Source organism: Pundamilia nyererei, unplaced genomic scaffold (assembly GCF_000239375.1).
Source record: "Pundamilia nyererei isolate P.nyererei 1_Seehausen unplaced genomic scaffold, PunNye1.0 scaffold00290, whole genome shotgun sequence".
Lineage (NCBI taxonomy): Eukaryota > Metazoa > Chordata > Actinopteri > Cichliformes > Cichlidae > Pundamilia > Pundamilia nyererei.
Genome location: NW_005187691.1, coordinates 235015 through 255042, shown reverse-complemented (window position 1 = coordinate 255042; position 20028 = coordinate 235015). Strand labels below are relative to the sequence as shown.

Below are 20028 nucleotides of genomic sequence, written 5' to 3'. Positions count from 1 at the left end.
TAGCTGATACTGATATTTGTTTATTGAGCATGTGGCTAAAACACAAGCCAGCCCTGCTCCCAATCGTGGACTTGTTTCCATTGAGCACCATAAATGCTTTATAGAAGCAGAGCAGAGAGTTCTTGCTGAAATATCAAAGTGCTATCCAGCTGACCAGTTAGCCAGAGCTCAGCTGAAAATGTTAGAATAGTTTGAAAAACTTGCAGTCAGTGATTGTTCCTCTCTCTTTTTTTTCCTTGCAAAATGCTCAACAGAAAATGGCTGCTCTAAAGTAGTAGGACTGTTGGTGTGTGTGTGTCTGAGCTTATGAGTGTGCACCAGTGCATCGTAGCCTCAAGCCACTGTTTTGCTGACTTGTTACATTAAGCTAACGCTGGCCAGACACCCATCAATCCTCCCTAACCTGACCCAGCAGGACTGAGACAAACAGAGGAAAGGGGGAATGGTTTGCATCACTGAATGAATGTAAACAGCTTGCGTGTGTGTTTTTGTCACGCATCCAGTAAAGGTTTGACAGGATGACTCTAAAGGGAAAAGTGGCACAAAAAAGCACCAGTCAGCAAACAACAGCATATTTTTCATTGACAGCAGAGGGCCTCCACTCTATTGGTCTTTAAATTCTCTTGTCCAATTATGGTATTTCTCAGAACTGGGTCTTCTTGTTTGTTCATGCTGTAGCCTGTTCAGACAGCTCAGCCTCCCCGTGCTGGATATATTGAGCTAACCGCTGCTAGCTGCACTCCACCAGTTTTAAAATGTGTCAGTTGGAATTATTATGTTATTTGCACCCTGATTGTCAAAATTGTATAAACAAAATCAAATATTCTTGTGTTAGAGTTCAGGTTAGTTGCAATTGACATTCATGCTAATTACCAGATTACCAGTTAATTTGATACCTGACATTAAGAAGGAAGTTAGTTTGTTAGATGAAAGTGAAATAATATTTTTGACTCAGCTTTTTCATGTATTTACTCTGCCTTTTGTCATCCTTTATGCACAAATGTAGCTAGTTATAACTCGATGAAAACAAAAGGATGAGGCTCTACAAAAAAAAATAAAACAACACTTTTTAATCAGAGTATATCATCAGCTGCCCAACACTGCCACAAGGAGGTTCTGGGGGACAGGCATTTACAGTAGGAGAGCTGGACAGGGTGGTAGAAGGCCCTCAATCCATCACTGGGACTAGTATCTGTTCCTTTGTGCAAGGAGGAACAAGGTGTGCACTACCAGAGCGACAAAATGAACTCCAGCAGACCACTGGTGTGAATGTTTCTGACCCAAAACAGACTTCATGAGGGTAGAACCGTCTGGTACCGTAGAGCCCTGTATGCCATCAAATACCAGAACTGGCCGGTCCACCATTGAGAGCATGTTCACCTTGAGTGACACACGTGACCCTGGAGAAGCTCTGGAGAATGGGATGCGGCCTTTAGCATTGTTCAGACTGACATCTCTGGTGGTGGGTCAGTGATGGTGTGGGGAGGCATCCCCATGATGGGACACACTGACCTCTACAGGCTAGTCGACACCATCCTGACGGCCATTGGGTGTCAAAAAGAAATCCTTGGACGGATTGCCAGAAACTTGGGTTACTGCTAGTAACTCGGGAAATCACCTTGTTGGTGCAGGAACATTATTCTATATCTGTCACACTGTATTGTTGATTTTTTTTTTAGGCCAGTGTTGAGTGGCTCAAAAAAACAAAAAAACATTCCTCTTCAAACGGTCAGGTACAAGGACTGGACTGAAAATGGGTGAAAATGCAGTCAATGTAAGACCTTCAGAAAGCTGGAAGAGTTTCTGCTCAAGAACACTTAAGAAAAACATAATGAAAGTCTGACTGCTGAAAACGGAAAATATAAGAAAATGAAGAGTGGCTTAAGATGTCTGCACAGCACTGCATGCTTTTGTATGTAGTCTTCATGTGGCTTTAGTCTTAGTCACTCTGCAACAGCACGATGAACATCATTCAAGACGGAACTCAGATCACCACAATACAACGTTACAACAGTGAAAAATGCAGAACACACTTGACCCCACACATTAAGACAGCTGGATGACACGCCCACACGACATACACATCCACGCAGCCAGATTAAAGGAAGTGCAAATGACAGCTGAGGTGAAGTTGCTCTGTCACACACAAATGTTTTGTGAGGTGAGCAAAATACTTAAACAGCATAAAAATTGTAGGAATTTTGTCAAATCTGACTTGAACTTCAGATGTCACATGTTCATTTGATCCAGACGCTTGGTATGTGGACAGGATGTGGAGAGACTGCCCACCAGCAATTACTGTGCCACACAAGCCATTAATACGTCTAAATGTATTCATTCATTCATTGTTTCTAAATGACACTATATAGCAGCTTGGTTAGGCCCTTCTTTCCAATTCCCGTGTTCAGTTTCTTTTTAATGCAGATTTTCCCTTTTGATGGTGCCGTCAGTCATCCAGCTCAACTTGATTTGTTTTGGACACACCGTCACTGTTTTTGACGTATTGCTGCCACCTGCTCATGCTGCAGCAGACTTTGCTTTGTGTCCGCAGCCCTGGGTACCGTTCTAATGAGAGTAACCACATTAGCTCAACTGGTTCAGTGCTAGATTGCATTAGAGCAATAAAAACAAAGGTTAACTGGACATTAGAATGAGATTGAGGAAGGATCTTGATGTGAAATGGAAACCTCCTGGGGGTGTTCCTCACACAGAAACAAACACATGTCCACACTAATGCTGTTACACTTCAGCTCATGCCCCCCTCCTTCGCCTTTAATATTGGGTTCTTTTGAGTATCTTGCACCCCCATGAGGTGGCTTAAATCTCTGTGACGCTGTGAAGTGGAAATTAAACAAAGCTGTTGGCTCAGGTGGGTGAATGAAGGATTTATGCTGAGAACAATTAGAGAGTGTGTGTGGTAGAGCTGGAGGCTCAGTTGCTGCACAGTATTAATGCTGACCTTTTACCACAGTGTCCCCTCACTTCCAGCTGGACCGTCCTGACTCTGGTTCTGCTGGAGGTTTCTTCCTGTTAAAAAGGAGTTTTTCCTTCCCACTGTTGCCAAATGCTTGCTTATAGGGGGTCGTGTGATTGTTCATTCAAAATTAGTGTGTGGCTGTGAGCTTGACAGATTGTCTGTCTGTATCTGGTACCCTGGAACAGGCTGGCAGTTTGTTTTGGGTGTACTCTGCCTCTGGAGCCATAACCATTGAGAGAAGCTCCAGCCCCACTGTGACCTGGATAGAAGGAATGAAGGAAGGAATCTGTAATTGCTTTATTTTATAGAAAATCAAATGTTAGCTCCAATAATGGTGTCACTGCAGGAAGTGACACACAATCATGCTGTTTAGTTGTGTTGCCTTGAATTCTGAATAAAATACAGGTTATGTTTCTAGCAAAGTAAAGATAGACCTCAAAACAACAATTGTTTCTTTTTAATTGTGATTCCTTCCATACTTTACATGGTTTTCTAATTTTGTTGCCCAGTGGTCGATGCAAACAGCTTACAGGCGTGCACCGTGTTAAAGACTGATTGCAGACATCTTCATCCATTAGTAACGTGTCACATTCTGCCAGGCACCTTTAAAAATGATGGACAATGGGTCCACACAGGTGATGGCAGCTACATTGTAGCCACAGCTGCCCTGGGGCGCACTGACAGAGGCGAGGCTGCCGGACACTGGCGCCACCGGGCCCTCTGACCACCACCAGTAGGCCCAAGGATAGTTGGAACCACCGACCCTGAGGTTATGAAATATGAGTATAAATCATGTTTTGCTGTTTCAGACTGCATTGGATGAAAAAACAAAAGTCTAAAAAGAACAAACAGCATGTGTGTAATGTTTGATCAGTGTTAAATGCACTTAATGGATTCTATAGTCTTCCCTCTGTCTCCATGTCTCTGTCTGTCTGCCTCTCCAGCCATCCTGGTCTACAGAGTGTTTCACAAGGAGCCGAAGAAGAACGTAAAGCTGCTTCACGGCATTATTCACCTGCTCGCTCTCATCATGAGTATTGTAGGTAAGGAAGCTACATCAGCCGGCGTCTGACTGCTGCAGATGTTTTTTTTTTTTTTAAATAACCATGTGTGTGTCCGTCTGACATGTTGCTCTATGCGTGCGTGCAGGTTTTGTGGCTGTGTTTGACTACCACAGGGCAGCCAAGATTCCTGACATGTACTCTCTACACAGCTGGTGCGGTATGACTACCCTAATCCTGTTCTGCTTACAGGTACACACACACAGACTGAATCTCTGCAGCAAATGTAACACATTACAACACTAAACTTTTTATCCCTCCATTTTTGCCAGTGGGTGATGGGTTTGATGTTCTTCCTGTTTCCTGTTGCGTCGGCATGGTTACGAGCCTCATACTTGCCTGTCCACGTGTTCTGTGGCCTGGCTCTGCTGGTAATGTCCGTAGGGACCAGCCTGCTGGGCATCACGGAGACACTCCTCTTCAACATCATGTATGTCTGTACTCGAGTATCTGCCCCCTCGTCTCCTCTTCATTTCATTAGTGATGTTTTTTAGGCATAAACCACAGACAGTATGACATCACACGAGTGGCTTGTGAAGGTCGTTGTGTTTTTGTCATTTCTTTTTGAAATCATTTCTTGCTTAAGTAACTACATTTATTTGACTATTTCCACATTATTGTATATTCAGCACCAGTGGTTTGATCTGAAAATATAAAGCTGGACATTTGTCTAGGGAAAATAACATGGCCGGTTTTTATGGCTTCATATCAGATATTACGAGTCTGGTGCGTAAAGGCCTTTTTAGTTAGGGTCATCGCTGATTACAGCTTGGATCTCAGAAGTCAGATGGCTCTGATAAAAAGAAATCCACCACACTGCTCTTGTTGCCTACCATGGTGGACATGGTACAATCACCAGTTGCTAAGGAAAATGTGTAGTGGTTCCTGGAGGTTGTTGGCTGCATGAAATTGGTTGCAAAGAAGGCGCTACACCAAAGACCTCCTAGCAGGCTGCTGAGGTTGTGAGCAATTTTTTAAAATCGTTGTCTGTAAATACTTGCTAATGACATGCTAAGAGGTAGCAAAACTTTCCAAAATGCAAGTTTGTCATTTCCATTCAAACTACAAACACAGCAATATGATAGTGACCAAAGCAATCGGAAGAAGGTCATTGCCAACCGGAATAAGTTTTTCCCTGGTGACACGTGGTTGCCAGGTTGATCACTGACCAGTCTGTAGGTCTGTGTGATCCTTAAGCAATCATTTCCCAGCAAACTCCACCAACCACTCGCAGTAAAGTCGGGGAGTACTAAATTTTCCCTCACAACTGCTGGTTGCGAGATGGTCACTGAGTGACCTACATTCATTGATCCCACAATGTCACAAGTGCAGAATGTCAGACAAGTTAACATCACATGGTTTGTGGTCACATGTCTGCAAATCCTCAATAACCACCATCTGCTCCTGATTTATCTCAACTAACCTTAAATTTTACTATGCCCTTACCCACTTATGATGTCCCCTTGCTTCCTTGGGGCCAGGCCGACCTACTCTAAGTTCACCCCAGAGGGAGTGCTGGCCAACGTCTTGGGTATCCTGTTGGTGTGCTTTGGATTGGTGCTGGGACACCTGATGACGAGGGAGGAGTACAGACGCCCACCAAACCCAGAGGAAGAAGCTCTGTCCGTCCATTTCAAGACACTGACTGACGGGGGATCACCAACCACGCCTTAATCTCACTCTGAAGCCTGACGCCTCTCTGTGATCTACATCTACAGAGCCAACAGACCACCTGTGCTACCAGTCTCTGTTAGTACCTGCATACCTGTCAGAAAATGAGTTCAGCTTTAGGTTCAGTGAAGTAAGAACAGAAATCTGTAATAACTGTCCTTCTCATGTTATTATACCAACCAGCTCTGTCAGCTTTGTCATGAAAAACATTTATACAAACATAGTTAAAAATGTACTGTTTCACTACACATTGTGATATGGAGCGTCATGTTTGTGTAGTTGAAGGGCGCAGTTTATATTTTATTGTTTCCTGTTGTGCAGTGTTCATGGTTAGGTTGCGATTCTCGTTTTGCTTAAATGTGTCTTGGATTCCTTCACTTGTGTTTTATCATTGTGTCTTAACTATATTAAAGATGTAGCATCAGCCGACCCGAGTAGCTGCAGTGTTCTCCTCTCCCGTCCTTTCCTCCTCAGCTCTGCTCTGTGTCGGCTTTGTGAGGACAGTTATTGACATTAATGCACTCCCAGTGTCTCACCCCCAATTTTAACCGTATTAACTACAGTAAATCTCACGCCTAACATAACCCTAAAACCAGGTCTTAACCCTCAGACTGACAGCGGTGTGAGAAGATTCAAGTTGTACCTTCCAGAAAGTCACAGCAGATGGCTGCCATGGGCGTTATTTGGTGATTGTGCTGATGCTATCCTTTTTAGTAAATCTGGCACCTTATCAGTGGAATTAAATTTGACTAAAAAAAGAAACCACAAACACAAATTTCTACTTTGACGCTCAAAAAGAAGCTACACTACCCTCAGAACAATTGTACAAATCCTGCAAACGTAGCCTTTCTGTGAGCAGGGTGGAGCAAGGTGGAGCATGGTGGTGCCCTGGTAGTCTGTAGAATAGACTCTGTGCTCTGCTGGAGAACCACGTGTTCAAAAACTGTTCTCGGCAGCTGCTGTCTACTCTCCGTGCTGCTTTTCTGTCTGTGAACATTGGTTGAGTTCCCCTCATGTTCCTCTCTGTGTAACTAAAGAGCCACAGGTCCACGTTCATTTTGGGGTCAATATGTGGCATCAAAGGTGGTGTGAATTGGTTGTATGATAAAATTTCCTCTGCTGTTGCTCCGTCTTCGTGACCTGCAGTACCATAAAGTCCTGTTTTCTGACCGAATCCTATCATTAACTGTTCCTGTTTAAATGCTTCAATAACCTGTTGTGTGTATTCAAATACCTACATGTATGTTTTAAATCTACTTTTTGTTTTGCTCGCCTTCGACTCGGACTTCAGTCTTTGTGCCTCAGAGAGAGCTTGGTGGAGGTTGTTCATTTTTCTGTAAGTTGTGACAGTGTCGTTGTTCACAGGAAGTCCCGATCTTATCAGGACAACCTGAAATAAAGTGTTTGAAATTATTTTCCCCAGATTTTACACATTGGATGTGAAAGCAGCAAGAAAACATATTTGAATTGTAGATTGTTTTAAAATGAACATTCTAAAACAAACATTTTTACTGTACGTAACAAGCTGTTCACGTCACCTTTATGTGCATTAAGCTGCACCAGTTTTGTCGTTTTGTCTTTGTACACCAACATAGTGGATTTTAAATCACACAGGCAAGATGTCATTGAAGTGCAGACATTCAGTAATAATCTAAGTGGGGATCACGTTAACTGTTCAGGGTTTACATTTTCTAACGCTCAAATGTAACTGAAAAGCAGTTTGATGGCCAGTTCAGGTCTGTTCCCGCTTTATTTCCTGAAAGGTTAAACAGATAAAAGATCTGTAGTTTACCCTGAGAGCTGCGTTGCCACTCCTAAAGTTTTCCACAGCAAAAAGTTTAGGATGGCCGAAGGAGCAGTCTGGCTCATTCTTACAAAGCAATCATAAAAGGCCCGATAACTGGTGCTTTATGTTAAAATCAAGATTCTATTTAGATTGCTTCTGCTGCCCCCAAGTGGCCAAAAAACAATCAGTTATTGTAAGAGCACTGCATATAAGATCAACACAACAAGAAGAACAATCTTGTTCTAATGTAAGATTATACCCAAAAAAGCTTTTCCTTGTTGGGTCACACAATGAGAGACAGACTTACAGTTCAGTCTTTTATTCAGCTTTATTCCTCTTTCTAACTCAGTGATTCCACATGAGCCAAAAACACATTCATGTTGCTTGAAATGTTTGATAATGAAGCTCTTCTCGTCACCATCCTTGGTTTTAAATGTAAGCTCATCTTACACACTGTGAAAGAGCCCAAAGTACACACTGACTTGGCTCTGTTCTGACGGGATATTTCACAGTCAGGCACCAATGCAGACAGAAGGTAAACATCCTACATGTGATGCACAACGCACAGTTTTGCTAACAGATTTTCCACGTTTTCACTTTGAACATCAAATTGCTAATATCATCTCACAGCTGCAGTCCCCTGAGCAGTACGAGATGATGGCAGTGGTCAGAGACTGTACTGTGTGTGCTGTGTCAGACATCACTTGTTTCATCAGCAACAGCAACTGAAAGTGAGAAGTTTGGGGGGAAAAAAGCACTACAAATGTACAAAAACTGGCATTCATGTTTATAAAAGACATTTTTAAAGAAGCCTGATCTTAATATATGATTAAAGTGAAACTTGTCCCTCTTTTAAATATTCAGCTAGCCACCTCCCCTTGTCGTTAACAAGGTTAAGATGGAAAAGTTAAATCATTCCTTGCTGACATAGACAAAAGCATTTTGAGCAGTAAACCGTGTCTTTTGCCATAAATATGTTGTCTGTTTTAGCAAGCTAGGCAAACTACTGGTTTGAAAGGAAAACCTTGTAAAGACATAAATAAGCATGTGCTTGATGGATTCATAAACGATAGCGTGCTAAAAATTGGTAACATTCAAAATCCCAAGTAGATGGTGATCGCTTTGGGAAACGCAAAAAAGAAACAGTGTAATTTCTGTATTGCAGCAGATGTTTGTTAGCCCTAGCATCTAAGGTACGATAAGAAAAACGCATTTTCCATTCAAAGTAACGACTTTTAAAACCCAGTAACGTGGCACAATAAGGAAAACTTTTTTTGATGTCACAGTTACTGTTACTGACGCCTAGTCTTTGATATCACATAAGCAGAAACACTGTCGACAACTATAAATGTTTGTTATATAATAAGACTTTTGATTATTGACTTAAAATCATTTGTTGCAGACAAACATTTTAATTATCATCTTTGATTACGACAGTTTTTTTCCTATTTAACATCCAAATTTAGGTCTATGTTCTGACCTAAACTTCCTTTTTTTAATTATACTTTGCAAATTCTAACAAAAACTTTCACCACTTTTAAAAAACTTTTCTTGTCTCTTTTTATTTCTGCCCTTGTTGCCTCAAGAGAATTTGCCTTTTCCCAGAACAGCACTATAAATAAGAACATTATTAAATAAAGGTTATATTGATTCACTGCACCAGCTCATGGTACAAACCGATTTCACATGAAAAGTCCTGCCTGGCTCTAGTACAACTTAAGATGGTGTTACTCCAACACAGTACAATGTACATGTTTTGGAGAAGTTGTTTCTTCACATTTTGTTTGAAGATTTTAAACTTTTTCTGAGCGCAGGCGTTTATAACAAGCACAGAAACACACCAAAGTTGGAGGAACCATCTGAAGAGTAAGTAAACACACGGCTACGTATGCTAATGTTTGTGAGGCTAAGATTCTGATCTGACTGTGAAATACACAGTGGATGATAAGATGAAAAGAGTGAACTGAACTTTAGTTTTTGAAAAACAAACAAACCTCAATACAGTAAATGAATGTAGTTGAATAATGGTACATTTTTGGGCCTCATTGGTAAGGCTCTGTGGCTGCTGTTGGTGGTAAGATAGTTAGCTTGGCATGGTCATAAATTAAGCTGGTTTCGCACAGATAAATAGATTGTTTCATTGGGATTTTACACAGTTATCTTTGGAAAGGCAAGAAAAACATACAACACCATCCAAAGAGTTCAAATGCACATTGTTGAGGACAAATATCCAGAAATGACATGTCAAGCCAAGTTAATGGTCAGAGTGAGAGTGACTGACAGTACTGACAACCGAGGCACATACAAGCAAAATGTTTCCAACATAATACAGTATGAAGAGCCCTGGTGTATCACTTGGAATCATATGGTTTGCATAATTAGACCATTAGGACTACAGAATATAAAAGGCCTTCAGAGAGCACAGAAAAAGGCTGAATGGATGACCCTTCCAAAAAATCCAATTTTTACAAATGCGCTATATCGTTCTAATTGAACCCAGAAAGAGACCAATGTTAACCCAACATCTTTAGAGTTTCTGCTTCATGTAAACTAAAACTCTAAAGTTTCAGTTTACGTGTTCTCACAGACGATCCCCCAAAATAAACACGATGGCAAATCCCAAAGGAATACCGTTTTAAGAAAAAACAAAAAGAAACTTTACAGTTTAATACAGACATAACTTAAAAAGATAAATACAATTTTTTCTCCTTTTTTTTTTAAACTCAGTGTTTATTCAATGACAGTATTTTCGAGTTTCTCAAACTATGGCTTGGGTCTGGGTCACTAACAAGCGTTTGACTGGTACAATGACGCGAGCCTGGATTCGTCCATTTCTTTCAAGTCTGTGTTATTTAAGCGCTTCAATCTTGAAATGAGATCTTTATTAAAGGCGTCGGCAGCAGGCAAAGGTAATTGCGGTGCTTTTTCTCTCCTGTCTGGACGTCACCATTTAGACTTGAACTGCAGTTTTAAAATGTAATTCAAGCCAGAATTGTGCAAGAAGAAGAATACAGTCTTATTCCATAATTATCTTCTTCGTTCTTGTGCTTTGTGAGGTGAACACCTGTTAATGTTTCACTTCCAAATGGCAGAACCAGTTCATTATTGGTGAATATGTTCCATGCCGTTCTTATAGGTTAGGCATCTTCACCATGAAGGAGTCAGTATGCCTAAGATGAAGTGGCACTCTTTCCAAAAACAACATAGAGCAATCACTTAACCTAGCAAGTGAGGTGGAGTTCTCTGAAGCATACTAACAAATACAACCAAATGAAAACAAAAGCTTTTACCCAGTCTGAACTTGGTGTGTCTTGCTCTTATAAACATTCCAAGTACTAAATGTAGGAACTTGACATTACTTTGTTTCAAGAACAGTCTTCCAGTATATCGGTACAGTGACTTCATTTATACCACTTTTCATTAATGTTCTTGTATTGTCTTTACACATTGGACTCTACAAAGGGTCTTTTTGGTTTAACCGGAGACGTAGGACCCGTACGTCTCTCAGTCGGTCTGTCCGAGCAGCTGTGGATCATGGGCAGCGTCCGAGCCACCTTCACATCCATGTAGGAGAGATTCTGACAGGCAACCTGCACTGAGCCCTCACCCTGGTGAACATTTCCTGGCGTCACGTCATAGAAGTCCAGCTGGTTATCATAAGAGGCGTGACCATTGTGGGCATTGTTGTTGCTGCGGTTGTGGTAGGCAAAGGATGAGAGCTGGGGTGGAGGGGGGTTTTTGCTGGGCGAAGTGACAACTGTGTCCACTGAAGACACGGCCCAGGAGCGAGACGGACTGAGACAGGACGCTGAGCTGGACGGAGCCTGTTGCTGATACTGCTGGTGCACCCTTGCCGTCTTGTCGATTACTCCCATAAAAGGAGTGTTCCTAGATGAACGTCCCACCTCTCCAGGGTAAGTCCCGCCTCCTGACATGCATATTTCAGACTGGGGAGAGGCGATCAGGAAGTTATCATCATGGTAACCACTAATGCTTCTAGCAGAGGCCAGATCTGAAGGTAGATCCATGTGCTGAACAGAGGCCGATGTCCTAAAGCCTGGCCCAAGATTAGCTGGCTGTCCAGTAGCAAGACTACCACTGCTGGGGGAGAAACGGACGCTGACACTCTGGGAATGGATGAGAGGCCTAGGGGAATGACCAGAGGAGGAGGTTGGGTGAGCACTGAGTGGACGTCGAAGACCACCCTGGTGTTGATACTGATAATCGTGCGATGACTGAAGCCTATCTGAAGACCCCATTGCTGCCTCTGTAACTTCCAAAGGGTAGTAGGCTGCTTTGGATTGGTTACGGCTGAACTGACGGGACTGGCCAAAACGGTTTACCCCCGCCCACTCGGCTCCTGCTGCTTTCCCATAGCCAGATGTGCCTCTGGCCTGGCTAACCAGGTCAACTTCTTCTTCTTCATCCTGTACATAAGAAGCTCCAGAGCTCAGACCAGGCTGAGCCAATGGGCTAGGCCTGACATCCATAGGATTTGAGCAAAAGCCTTCCCCAAGCTCTGCTAGTTCTTTGGGCAGATGGGCGAACTGGGAATATGCAGAACTTCCCAAAACCATGCTGGAGTGGGTAGAAGAACTGGGCTGATTGGTTCGGACCACCTGTGCTTTGGCTGGTTGGAGCCAGTGGCCTTGGACGGGGTTCTGCTTCTGGAACCTCTGACCAGCCAGATGGGGGTGACGCTGGACTCCCTGGTTCTGATCTAAGTCAGACTGTGGATAGTTTTGTACACCTCCACTTTCGGACAATGTAGGCATACTTTCAGACACTATGCCACCTCGCTGCTGATGCTGGATTAGGGAGGAAGTAGGGCTGAAATCGTGATAAGATGTGGAAGGAGGGGGAGGTGCAGAGTGACTAGGTGAAGAAAGGGAGGTTGCGTGGGTGGGACTGGGGAGGTGATGATACAGATGAGTGGGGGAAAGGGAGGAGGGCGATGGTACCCCAGAGTGGCAGCGGGTGTCAAGACTTTGAACCGCAGGTTGAAGGTGACAGGGAGAGGAGTCTCTTTCCCTGAAACTGCTCTCTGCTTTCTCCTCTTCCTCCTCTTCCTCTGTAAGCCCCTCTCTATCCTGTACCTGCAAACAACCTGAATCTCTAGACCTGGCCTCGCTGATGGACATGTTCTGCTGATAGACGTGATTAGATGATGGAGGATGAGTGTCCTTTTGCTGTGCAGCCTGCCGACACTCTTCTTTGACCCGTGACAGCAGGCGCTGAATCTCCCGGTTGGATGGGCACAAACGGCTGGCTTCAATCAGGTCCTCCAAAGCAGCGTGGAATTGTCTGGGTTGTGATAGTGACAAGGAGTGAAAACAGGACAAACTTCAGAAGATGACAGAGAATGTGTATATCAGAATGTTTCCGGAATTATAGGTTTCATATTGTCAGTGTTTAGAAGGTCTGTTCCAATCTTTCGATGTCTGGTTACCTGAAATTTGCTGCAATCACATTCACAAAGAAAAAACAGGCTTAAAAATGTGTCCCTCCATCTGACATCTATGCCTTCAGTCACTGTGACTGTAAAGCAATGCTAGGTCAAAGCTTTAGGTCTTTACTCTCTGGTGAACGGTGCCAGTCAGTGACCCCACGGTAACCACTCGTCACTAGTGGAAAGTGTGTCTGGTTGGCAAGCGGTTGCAGGAAGTTGCATGTGGTCACAGAGTGGAATACTTTTACTTTGAAGGGAAATGGTCTCCGTTTCTGGTTTGTGCTGTACTTTTTTTATGCTTCACCACTACATGGTGGTTAGTTAGTGACTGAGTGCAGACAAGCTGGCATCTTCTATGCAAACTATGAGTGACCGCAGTAATCTTCTAGCAATGAAAGCAATCACAAGATGGTTTTTGGTCCAGCACCCTTTTTGCTTTCCTATTGATTGGAGGTTAACAGGGGATTGCCAGCTGGTCTCTGGGCCTGTGTAACTGAGGCCTTAGCAAACTGTGTAGAGCCTTAGCATGGAGGTAACTGGAAACTGACAACACCCCGCCAAGTTAAAAGCACATATGTCTTCTTTTTCTTACAGTTCAGGTCACTCTATCTCTCAGGTTTTCTTTACATGGTAGTGAGCCTAAAACTACTCAACTCTTTCTCACTGCAATCTCGTGTCTAAGTTTCAAATAGTTTAAAAATGTCAAACAATAAAATCATCACAGTTCTACTACTGAAGATCCAAAGAACCCAAACTCTCAGAAGATGACGATCAGTTAGTTTTATTCAATTTCTCACGACACTGTTTACCTGCGGCTGCGTTTGGCACGGGCTCTGGCATAAAAAGCTTCATAAGATTTGGCTTTTAGCTCCAGGGCCTTGGTAGCAAACTCCTCAGCAAGGCTGAAGTCCTGTAAGGAAGATTAACGATATATCAATACTGAAATAAAGTTTTCGAGATGAGATTTGTTTCAAAATAATAAGCAAAATATTCTCAACATGTGTGTGTGTAAGAAAAAGCCTCACGTTCATCTTGCGGCGGCAGCGTGACAGGTTGAGCAGCACGCACACCCTGAGCTGTTTGAACGTCTTCAGCTCGTCTCCTGGAAACTTCTGGAGAGCTGACTGATAGGAGTGAGCGGCTTCCCTCACTTTACCTTGCTGGAAAGAAAAAAAAAGAAACTCTTTCAGAAAGAACTTTGGAATATCGAATTAAATCGACATCGAGTCAATCAAATCAAATCTCATCAAGATGGAAATGTGCGCTACCTTGTACAATTTATCTCCTTCTTGGATCAATTTACTGAGCAGAACCATTAAGATATCTGGCTTAGAGGTCGCCATGGCCCAGGTTGCAGGTCCTACACACACACACACACACACACACACACACACACACACACACACACACACACACACACGCAAGTTTAGTTTAGGGATATATGAAGGATGATTTAGAATTCATGAAGGTTCATTCTGCAGGGTGATGTATTGCTAATGGAAATGAACTATATGGGAGTCTGGCCATGCAGCAGTGAAGATGCTTACTGCATAACTACAACATCCATGGTTTAATTCTTGCTGTTAAACTGAACATGCTTCATGCTTCTACCTATTTTGGCTCCCTTTTTCAGTAGAGCGATGACTGCAGAAGTGTTTCTGCAGCCGACTGCTCGATCCAGAGGGCGCATCCCGCTGCAGTCCACATGCTCCACTGACGCACCGTGATCCACAAGGTACTGCACCTGGGCACGGATCAAAGCGACATTTTTCACCACTTTTATAAATTCTCCTCCGGCTACATTACATTGCCCTCTGCAGCGGCTGCAGAACAGGTAGGACAGGTAACTGTTCTAAATTAACTAACACAATCATGGTTACTCTGGCTGTACACACCACATCTGGGTCTCCGCAGAATGCAGCCAGATCCAGAGGCGTGCGTCCATTGCGGTCTGCATGAGTTGTGGCTGCTCCTCTCTCCACAAGCTCTCTGACCAATGAGAGCTGGCCTTTTAGACACGCCCAGCTCAGTGCCGTTAGCCCTTCTCTGTCGGTCTGTTCGAGGGAGGCTCCTGGAAACAGAGAGATTCATTAGGGTCGGAGCTATTGTCAGGGTCAGAGTGATTAGAATGGGGGCTCTAAGGACGACCTTATAAATAATGGCTACAAACATGGCCTCACTAGTCTCAGCACACATGCCATTTCTGTTAAAACTGTCAATTCCTACAGTGGAGTGTTTGATCACGAAGACAACAGATTCATTTCATATTTCTTCTACTTTTTTGTCAGTGTCAGGAAAGAGGAAAACACGTTTTTACAGCAGTGTACACACTGAGAATACTGTACAGTATCACAGCTGTCCTCTGAGATTAGCGTTTGTAGTTAAAGTATTATTGATTAGGACCAATCTCGTTTTCAAGGGTTTTTTAACATCGGAATCTCCTGATAAAAGAAAAAGTAAAAAATACTTTCTGACTGAACTGAAGTTGGACATAAACAATGAGACTGCTGTTTTAATTGCATTGCTGCAGCAACTCTTGCTGTTTTTCTGGCTGCAGAGTGCAGTGTGTGATTACCATGATCCAGCAGCAGCTGGGCAGTGCTCATGTGTCCCTCTGAGGCTGCAGTCATCAGAGATGTTCGCCCCTGCTGGTCCACCATGTTCACCTCCACCCCCTGATTCAGAAACAACTCCACCACCTGGCCGAAGGATGCATGAGGAGGAAGACTGCAGTTATCTGCTGCAGGTATCGCGTGATCATGTGCCTGTTTGCTTTCTGGTTCCACCATACCTGCCAGTGACCTCGTCTCACGGCGCTGAAAAGTGGAGTGACACCCTGCTTGTTTCCTTGCTCCACAGCTGCCCCCTGATCCAACAAGAGCCTGCAGACAGACAGACAGCCACATCCTGCTGCTGCTGTCAGAGCTGACGCAAACACACAGAGTGAGACAAGGGAAACCAGACGATTACAAACTTCAGCTCTGTAACTGAACATATGGCATATAAAGCTGCGGTAGGTGTTAGAGAACAAACATTAAATATAGAAGCCAGAGTTTATTTTGAAATGACACGACGGATATTAAATGAATCCACGTCTGAGCTTTGGTAAGAAAAGTTTGCAATGAGACAGAATCACCCAGGTCTGATCCTGGCTCTGCTGGAGGTTTTTCCTTCCCACTGTCACCAAGCGCTTTCTCACCGAGGGGACGTCTGATGTTGGGATTTTCACTCTACTACTTTAGGGTCTTTATCTTACAACATAAAGGACCTCGAGATGACTACATAAATAAAACTTCTGTATTTCTTAGGAGAACCTTTTGTTTTCAGTATAGTTTTCTATTGTGTATTTGCTCGTTTCCATTCAGTTTTTATTGTTTCAGTATAGTCGTTATTGTATCAGCTTGTTTTTCACATTTACTGTATGTTTTTATTTTTATTTATTTATTGTTTGTCTCATTTTAATTATATCTTTCAAAGACTTATTTTATTGTGTTGGTTTTTTGCTCTTATATAATATAAATATAATAATCTTGGCCAGAGGAACCAAACATGTAGAAGAGTCCAAATACTTATTTTTTCTGTTTTTCCTGAAGTGAACACTTTCGTCCACTAGATGCTACTAATGTAAAGTATAGTGATCAGTCATGTTGTCTCCTGTTTGCCTCTCATTAATTATGAGGTTGTGGTGGGAAAATGATCTGCTACATCATCCGTTATTGTAAATGACCTTTTAAGCAAACCAAAGCATGTTTATGAAAACATTGTTTCCCACCATGTTCCACGTGAATTTATCACACTGATCTGGTTGACAGAAAAACAAGCCTGCCGTGACAAAGTAGTTACACAATAGTAGTTACATGGTCATTACCTGTCTCTCCCCATAGACTGTCATATGTGTTGATCTCAGGTCTCTCCTCCCCTTCTTCATCTTCCTCTGGAAGGTCCAATAGGTATGACACCATCTACACACACACACACACACACACACACACACCCGACTATGTGATTGTATATTCTGTACCACACAGTGTTATACATTAAAGGTGTGTATGTGTGTGTGTGTGTGTGTTTGTATCACCTCTGTGTGTCCCATGCTGGCTGCAGCAATCAAAGCCTGCTGCACTGCTTGGCTCCTGCTTGCCCCCTTCTGTCCACAGCAGGTAGTACAACTCCACTCCGCCCTCTTTAGGAGAAAGCGCAGCACCTCGAGGTGGCCTCGCTGGGCTGCGTGAACCAGCACGCACCGACCGGAGCCGTCCACGTGACCCACCTGCACCCAAGGGGAGACAGACACTCAAAAACAGGGTTGGGACTCTTTCTAGGTTAAATTGCAGTGATGCCACTGACTATCAGAAAAGGTTATGAGACCAAGAATCAAAAGAAAAAGAGCAACTGAACTGCAACAATCTCAATTTTCCTTATTTAACATATTTCACTGTATGTATAAGGTTGGCCCCTTGCATACCACGGTGATATTTTTTTGTGCACAATTACCTTGGAACAACGCGAGGGACAGAAAACTATTACTTTTTCAGCAAATGGTGGATCTACAAGCTACTGAATTATGGGATGTACTGCACGGAAGCCTGTGAAAATCCTGCTGTTGTCATTCTTTACATTAGCTGCAAACATCTGTCTGACACCAAACTGCACATGTGGAGTAGAACTGGTAGCTACCTTGGCTCTGTGCTGACTCAGCATTGTGACGATATCCAGGTGACCAGCTGCAGCAGCGAATCCCAGTGCAGTCAAACCGTCATGTGACCAAGCATCCAGCTAAAAATTGAAGGTGGAATTGTGGTTGGAGTAAATCTGCTCTTGTTAACACCCAATGACGCGTCTCTGTGAACTCACATGATGTTTAAAAAGCTCCACGGCCTTTTCTTTTTCCTTACCTGTGCTCCATGATCAAGCAGCAGTGCTACAGCATCAGTGTGGCCCAGGTGAGCGTGGACACACAGCAGGGGGGCGTTGTTCAGGACATCGCTACAGTAATCCACATCAGCCCCGGCCATAATCAGCAATCTGCTCACCTGCAAAAGGAAAAGAGGAAAGTTACAGCAGAACTGTGGTGGGAAATACACTCGTGTGTGTGTGTGAGTATGCATTGTTACCTTGATATTGGGGGTGTAGAGGTTGCGCAGTGACGCAAGAACAGGGCTCAGGCTCTGGGTGCTGTATGACAGCCACAGCCCTTGCAGAACTGAGGAGGAAACCCCTAGCTTCCTACTCAGGCCCTGGATGAGGAGAACAAATGCGACAGAAACCAATAGTTAGACATAAAACAGTGGCATCTCATTGGTTTGTGATCTGTAAAAAAAATCTACTGGTGTGGTTTCCAGCCCCATGTATCTGCGTATGCGTGTCTAACTTTGTGTGTGAGAGCTCGCCTTGTAGATGTGCGCCTTCAGGATGTGATGCCCGAGCTCCAGTGTCTGCTGTCGGGTCAGCTTTCCTGCCTGTCTGCAGAGCCAGAAGGACAGGAGAGTGTGGCCACTCCTGGAAACAGAGACACACAGCTCAGTGAGAAACATCTGTCCCTGTTTTCTTCTCTCTCCATTTGTCACTCATGCCCTCTGACTATACCTGGGATCGCAGAGGAACCGGTCATCCTGGCCCTCCTCCCTCCACATGAGCCACTCCCTGAAGGAGGTGTGGTTTAGCATCCGACTGCCGTCGCTGCGCCGCAAAAGGAACGAGGAGAGCTGCTCCAGGCGCTGTGAGAACTCCGCCCACTCCAGCGAACCTCCGGCCAGGGTGCCCGCATTTACCACCTCAAACAGCTGTGCATTGACAGTATTGTATCCACTGTTAGCAACTATTAGCATGCTAGCACTAACTGAAGCACAGCTGAGTCTGACAGGCACATCAGGAAGTTTGATGATATTTGTTCATAAAAAAATATCCTGATAGCGTCACTGATTTCAAAGGACGGTTCTTACAAGGTGACACAATTATACACACAATCGATGCATTTCAAGTCATTACTTTGAGGGCTTAAATCTATTTGCAATATCAAATATGGCTCTGTGAGTAATATCATGGTCTAATTATAACGATGTGGTGTGAATGAGACACGGCGGGTCCAGGGATCATAGGTTTGAGCCATTTTATTCAATATTCACACCACAACACACCAACCCCTGAGTCCCCGTGTTTATAAGTAGACGGGCGTGATGAAGGATGCCGTGCAGGTGCGTCCGCCCTCCCTGCACAACACCGCAGACCACGCCCCACCACAAACGGTGATAAAGATGACAGAGGAACATTGTACAGTTCCCTGAAGGAGGGACCAACAATCAATTTTGAGCCAGCGGGGGAAGAATATGTTGTCAGTATTGTTAATGCTCACTAGAGTTATTCGGTGTGTATATTTGTTAAACAGTCATCTTCACTGAAGAAAAAAGTATCTTGTGTATGTGTGCTCACAAAATTCAGTAGTGTTACAAACGTTACTTCCAGTAAACTCATCATGTTCCGAGTCCACAGTATACTACATAAAGTTTACCAACGTGAAAATGCTGGTGTGCAATGCTACAATCACACTGGGGACCACAGCCCACAAATTACTAAATTACTACAAACTTGTTGCCTTTGAAATGGTTGTTTTGAGACGGTGACCAGGCCAGTCAGCTCAGCTCAGTCAGCTGCCATCCTTAAAACAACTTTGCTGTGTCAAGATGGTAGAATAACAGCAATAAGACAGAATCAGTCTACAACTGATTGGCGTCAAGTCAGCAATTATATGCAATATTTTTGTGATGCTAAAACGAATAACTATGATAAATGTACTACCTGCAGTCAATTACTGATTTTTCCTAGTTGCAAGGAAGCTGCTGTCCTGTTTTTACTCTACTGCGACTGAGCCTTTACCTGCTGGTCAGTCAGCGGGTGCAGCGATGCCACAGTAACGTTGAGTAAAGGTAGAACTCTCTGGAAGGACGACTGGGTGGGAAAGCGCATGTTGAGCTGCAGCAGGTAAACCTCTGCTAGACTCACAGGAACCACCTGCACACACACACACACACACACACACACACACACACACACACACACACACACACACACACACACACACACACAC

At 43.7% G+C, this 20028-nt stretch overlaps 2 protein-coding genes across 4 annotated transcripts in view; one reads left to right on the top strand and one right to left on the bottom strand.

Moving 5' to 3' along the window:
• The window catches only part of cyb561 (cytochrome b561), a 10504-nt gene extending 3382 nt beyond the window's left edge, over window positions 1-7122 (top strand). Inside the window, exons 3-6 of the mRNA XM_005750844.1 lie at window positions 3922-4020; window positions 4127-4230; window positions 4311-4468; window positions 5520-7122. Of these exons, the coding sequence (XP_005750901.1) occupies window positions 3922-4020; window positions 4127-4230; window positions 4311-4468; window positions 5520-5712 (554 nt within the window). The 3' untranslated portion in view covers window positions 5713-7122. The remainder of the gene's footprint in view (window positions 1-3921; window positions 4021-4126; window positions 4231-4310; window positions 4469-5519) is intronic.
• Window positions 7123-7804: 682 nt separating this feature from the next.
• The window catches only part of tanc2a (tetratricopeptide repeat, ankyrin repeat and coiled-coil containing 2a), a 55904-nt gene continuing 43680 nt past the window's right edge, over window positions 7805-20028 (bottom strand). For all 3 annotated transcript variants that reach the window (XM_005750842.1, XM_005750843.1, XM_013915352.1), the window contains 16 exons: window positions 19818-19952; window positions 18531-18727; window positions 18335-18443; window positions 18059-18181; window positions 17840-17977; window positions 17622-17720; window positions 17023-17214; window positions 16813-16906; window positions 15736-15869; window positions 15520-15643; window positions 14840-15015; window positions 14556-14688; window positions 14213-14304; window positions 13970-14104; window positions 13754-13854; window positions 7805-12799 (listed from right to left, as the gene is read on the bottom strand). In XM_005750842.1, the coding sequence (XP_005750899.1) occupies window positions 10936-12799; window positions 13754-13854; window positions 13970-14104; window positions 14213-14304; window positions 14556-14688; window positions 14840-15015; window positions 15520-15643; window positions 15736-15869; window positions 16813-16906; window positions 17023-17214; window positions 17622-17720; window positions 17840-17977; window positions 18059-18181; window positions 18335-18443; window positions 18531-18727; window positions 19818-19952 (3846 nt within the window). In that variant the 3' untranslated portion in view covers window positions 7805-10935. The remainder of the gene's footprint in view (window positions 12800-13753; window positions 13855-13969; window positions 14105-14212; window positions 14305-14555; window positions 14689-14839; window positions 15016-15519; window positions 15644-15735; window positions 15870-16812; window positions 16907-17022; window positions 17215-17621; window positions 17721-17839; window positions 17978-18058; window positions 18182-18334; window positions 18444-18530; window positions 18728-19817; window positions 19953-20028) is intronic.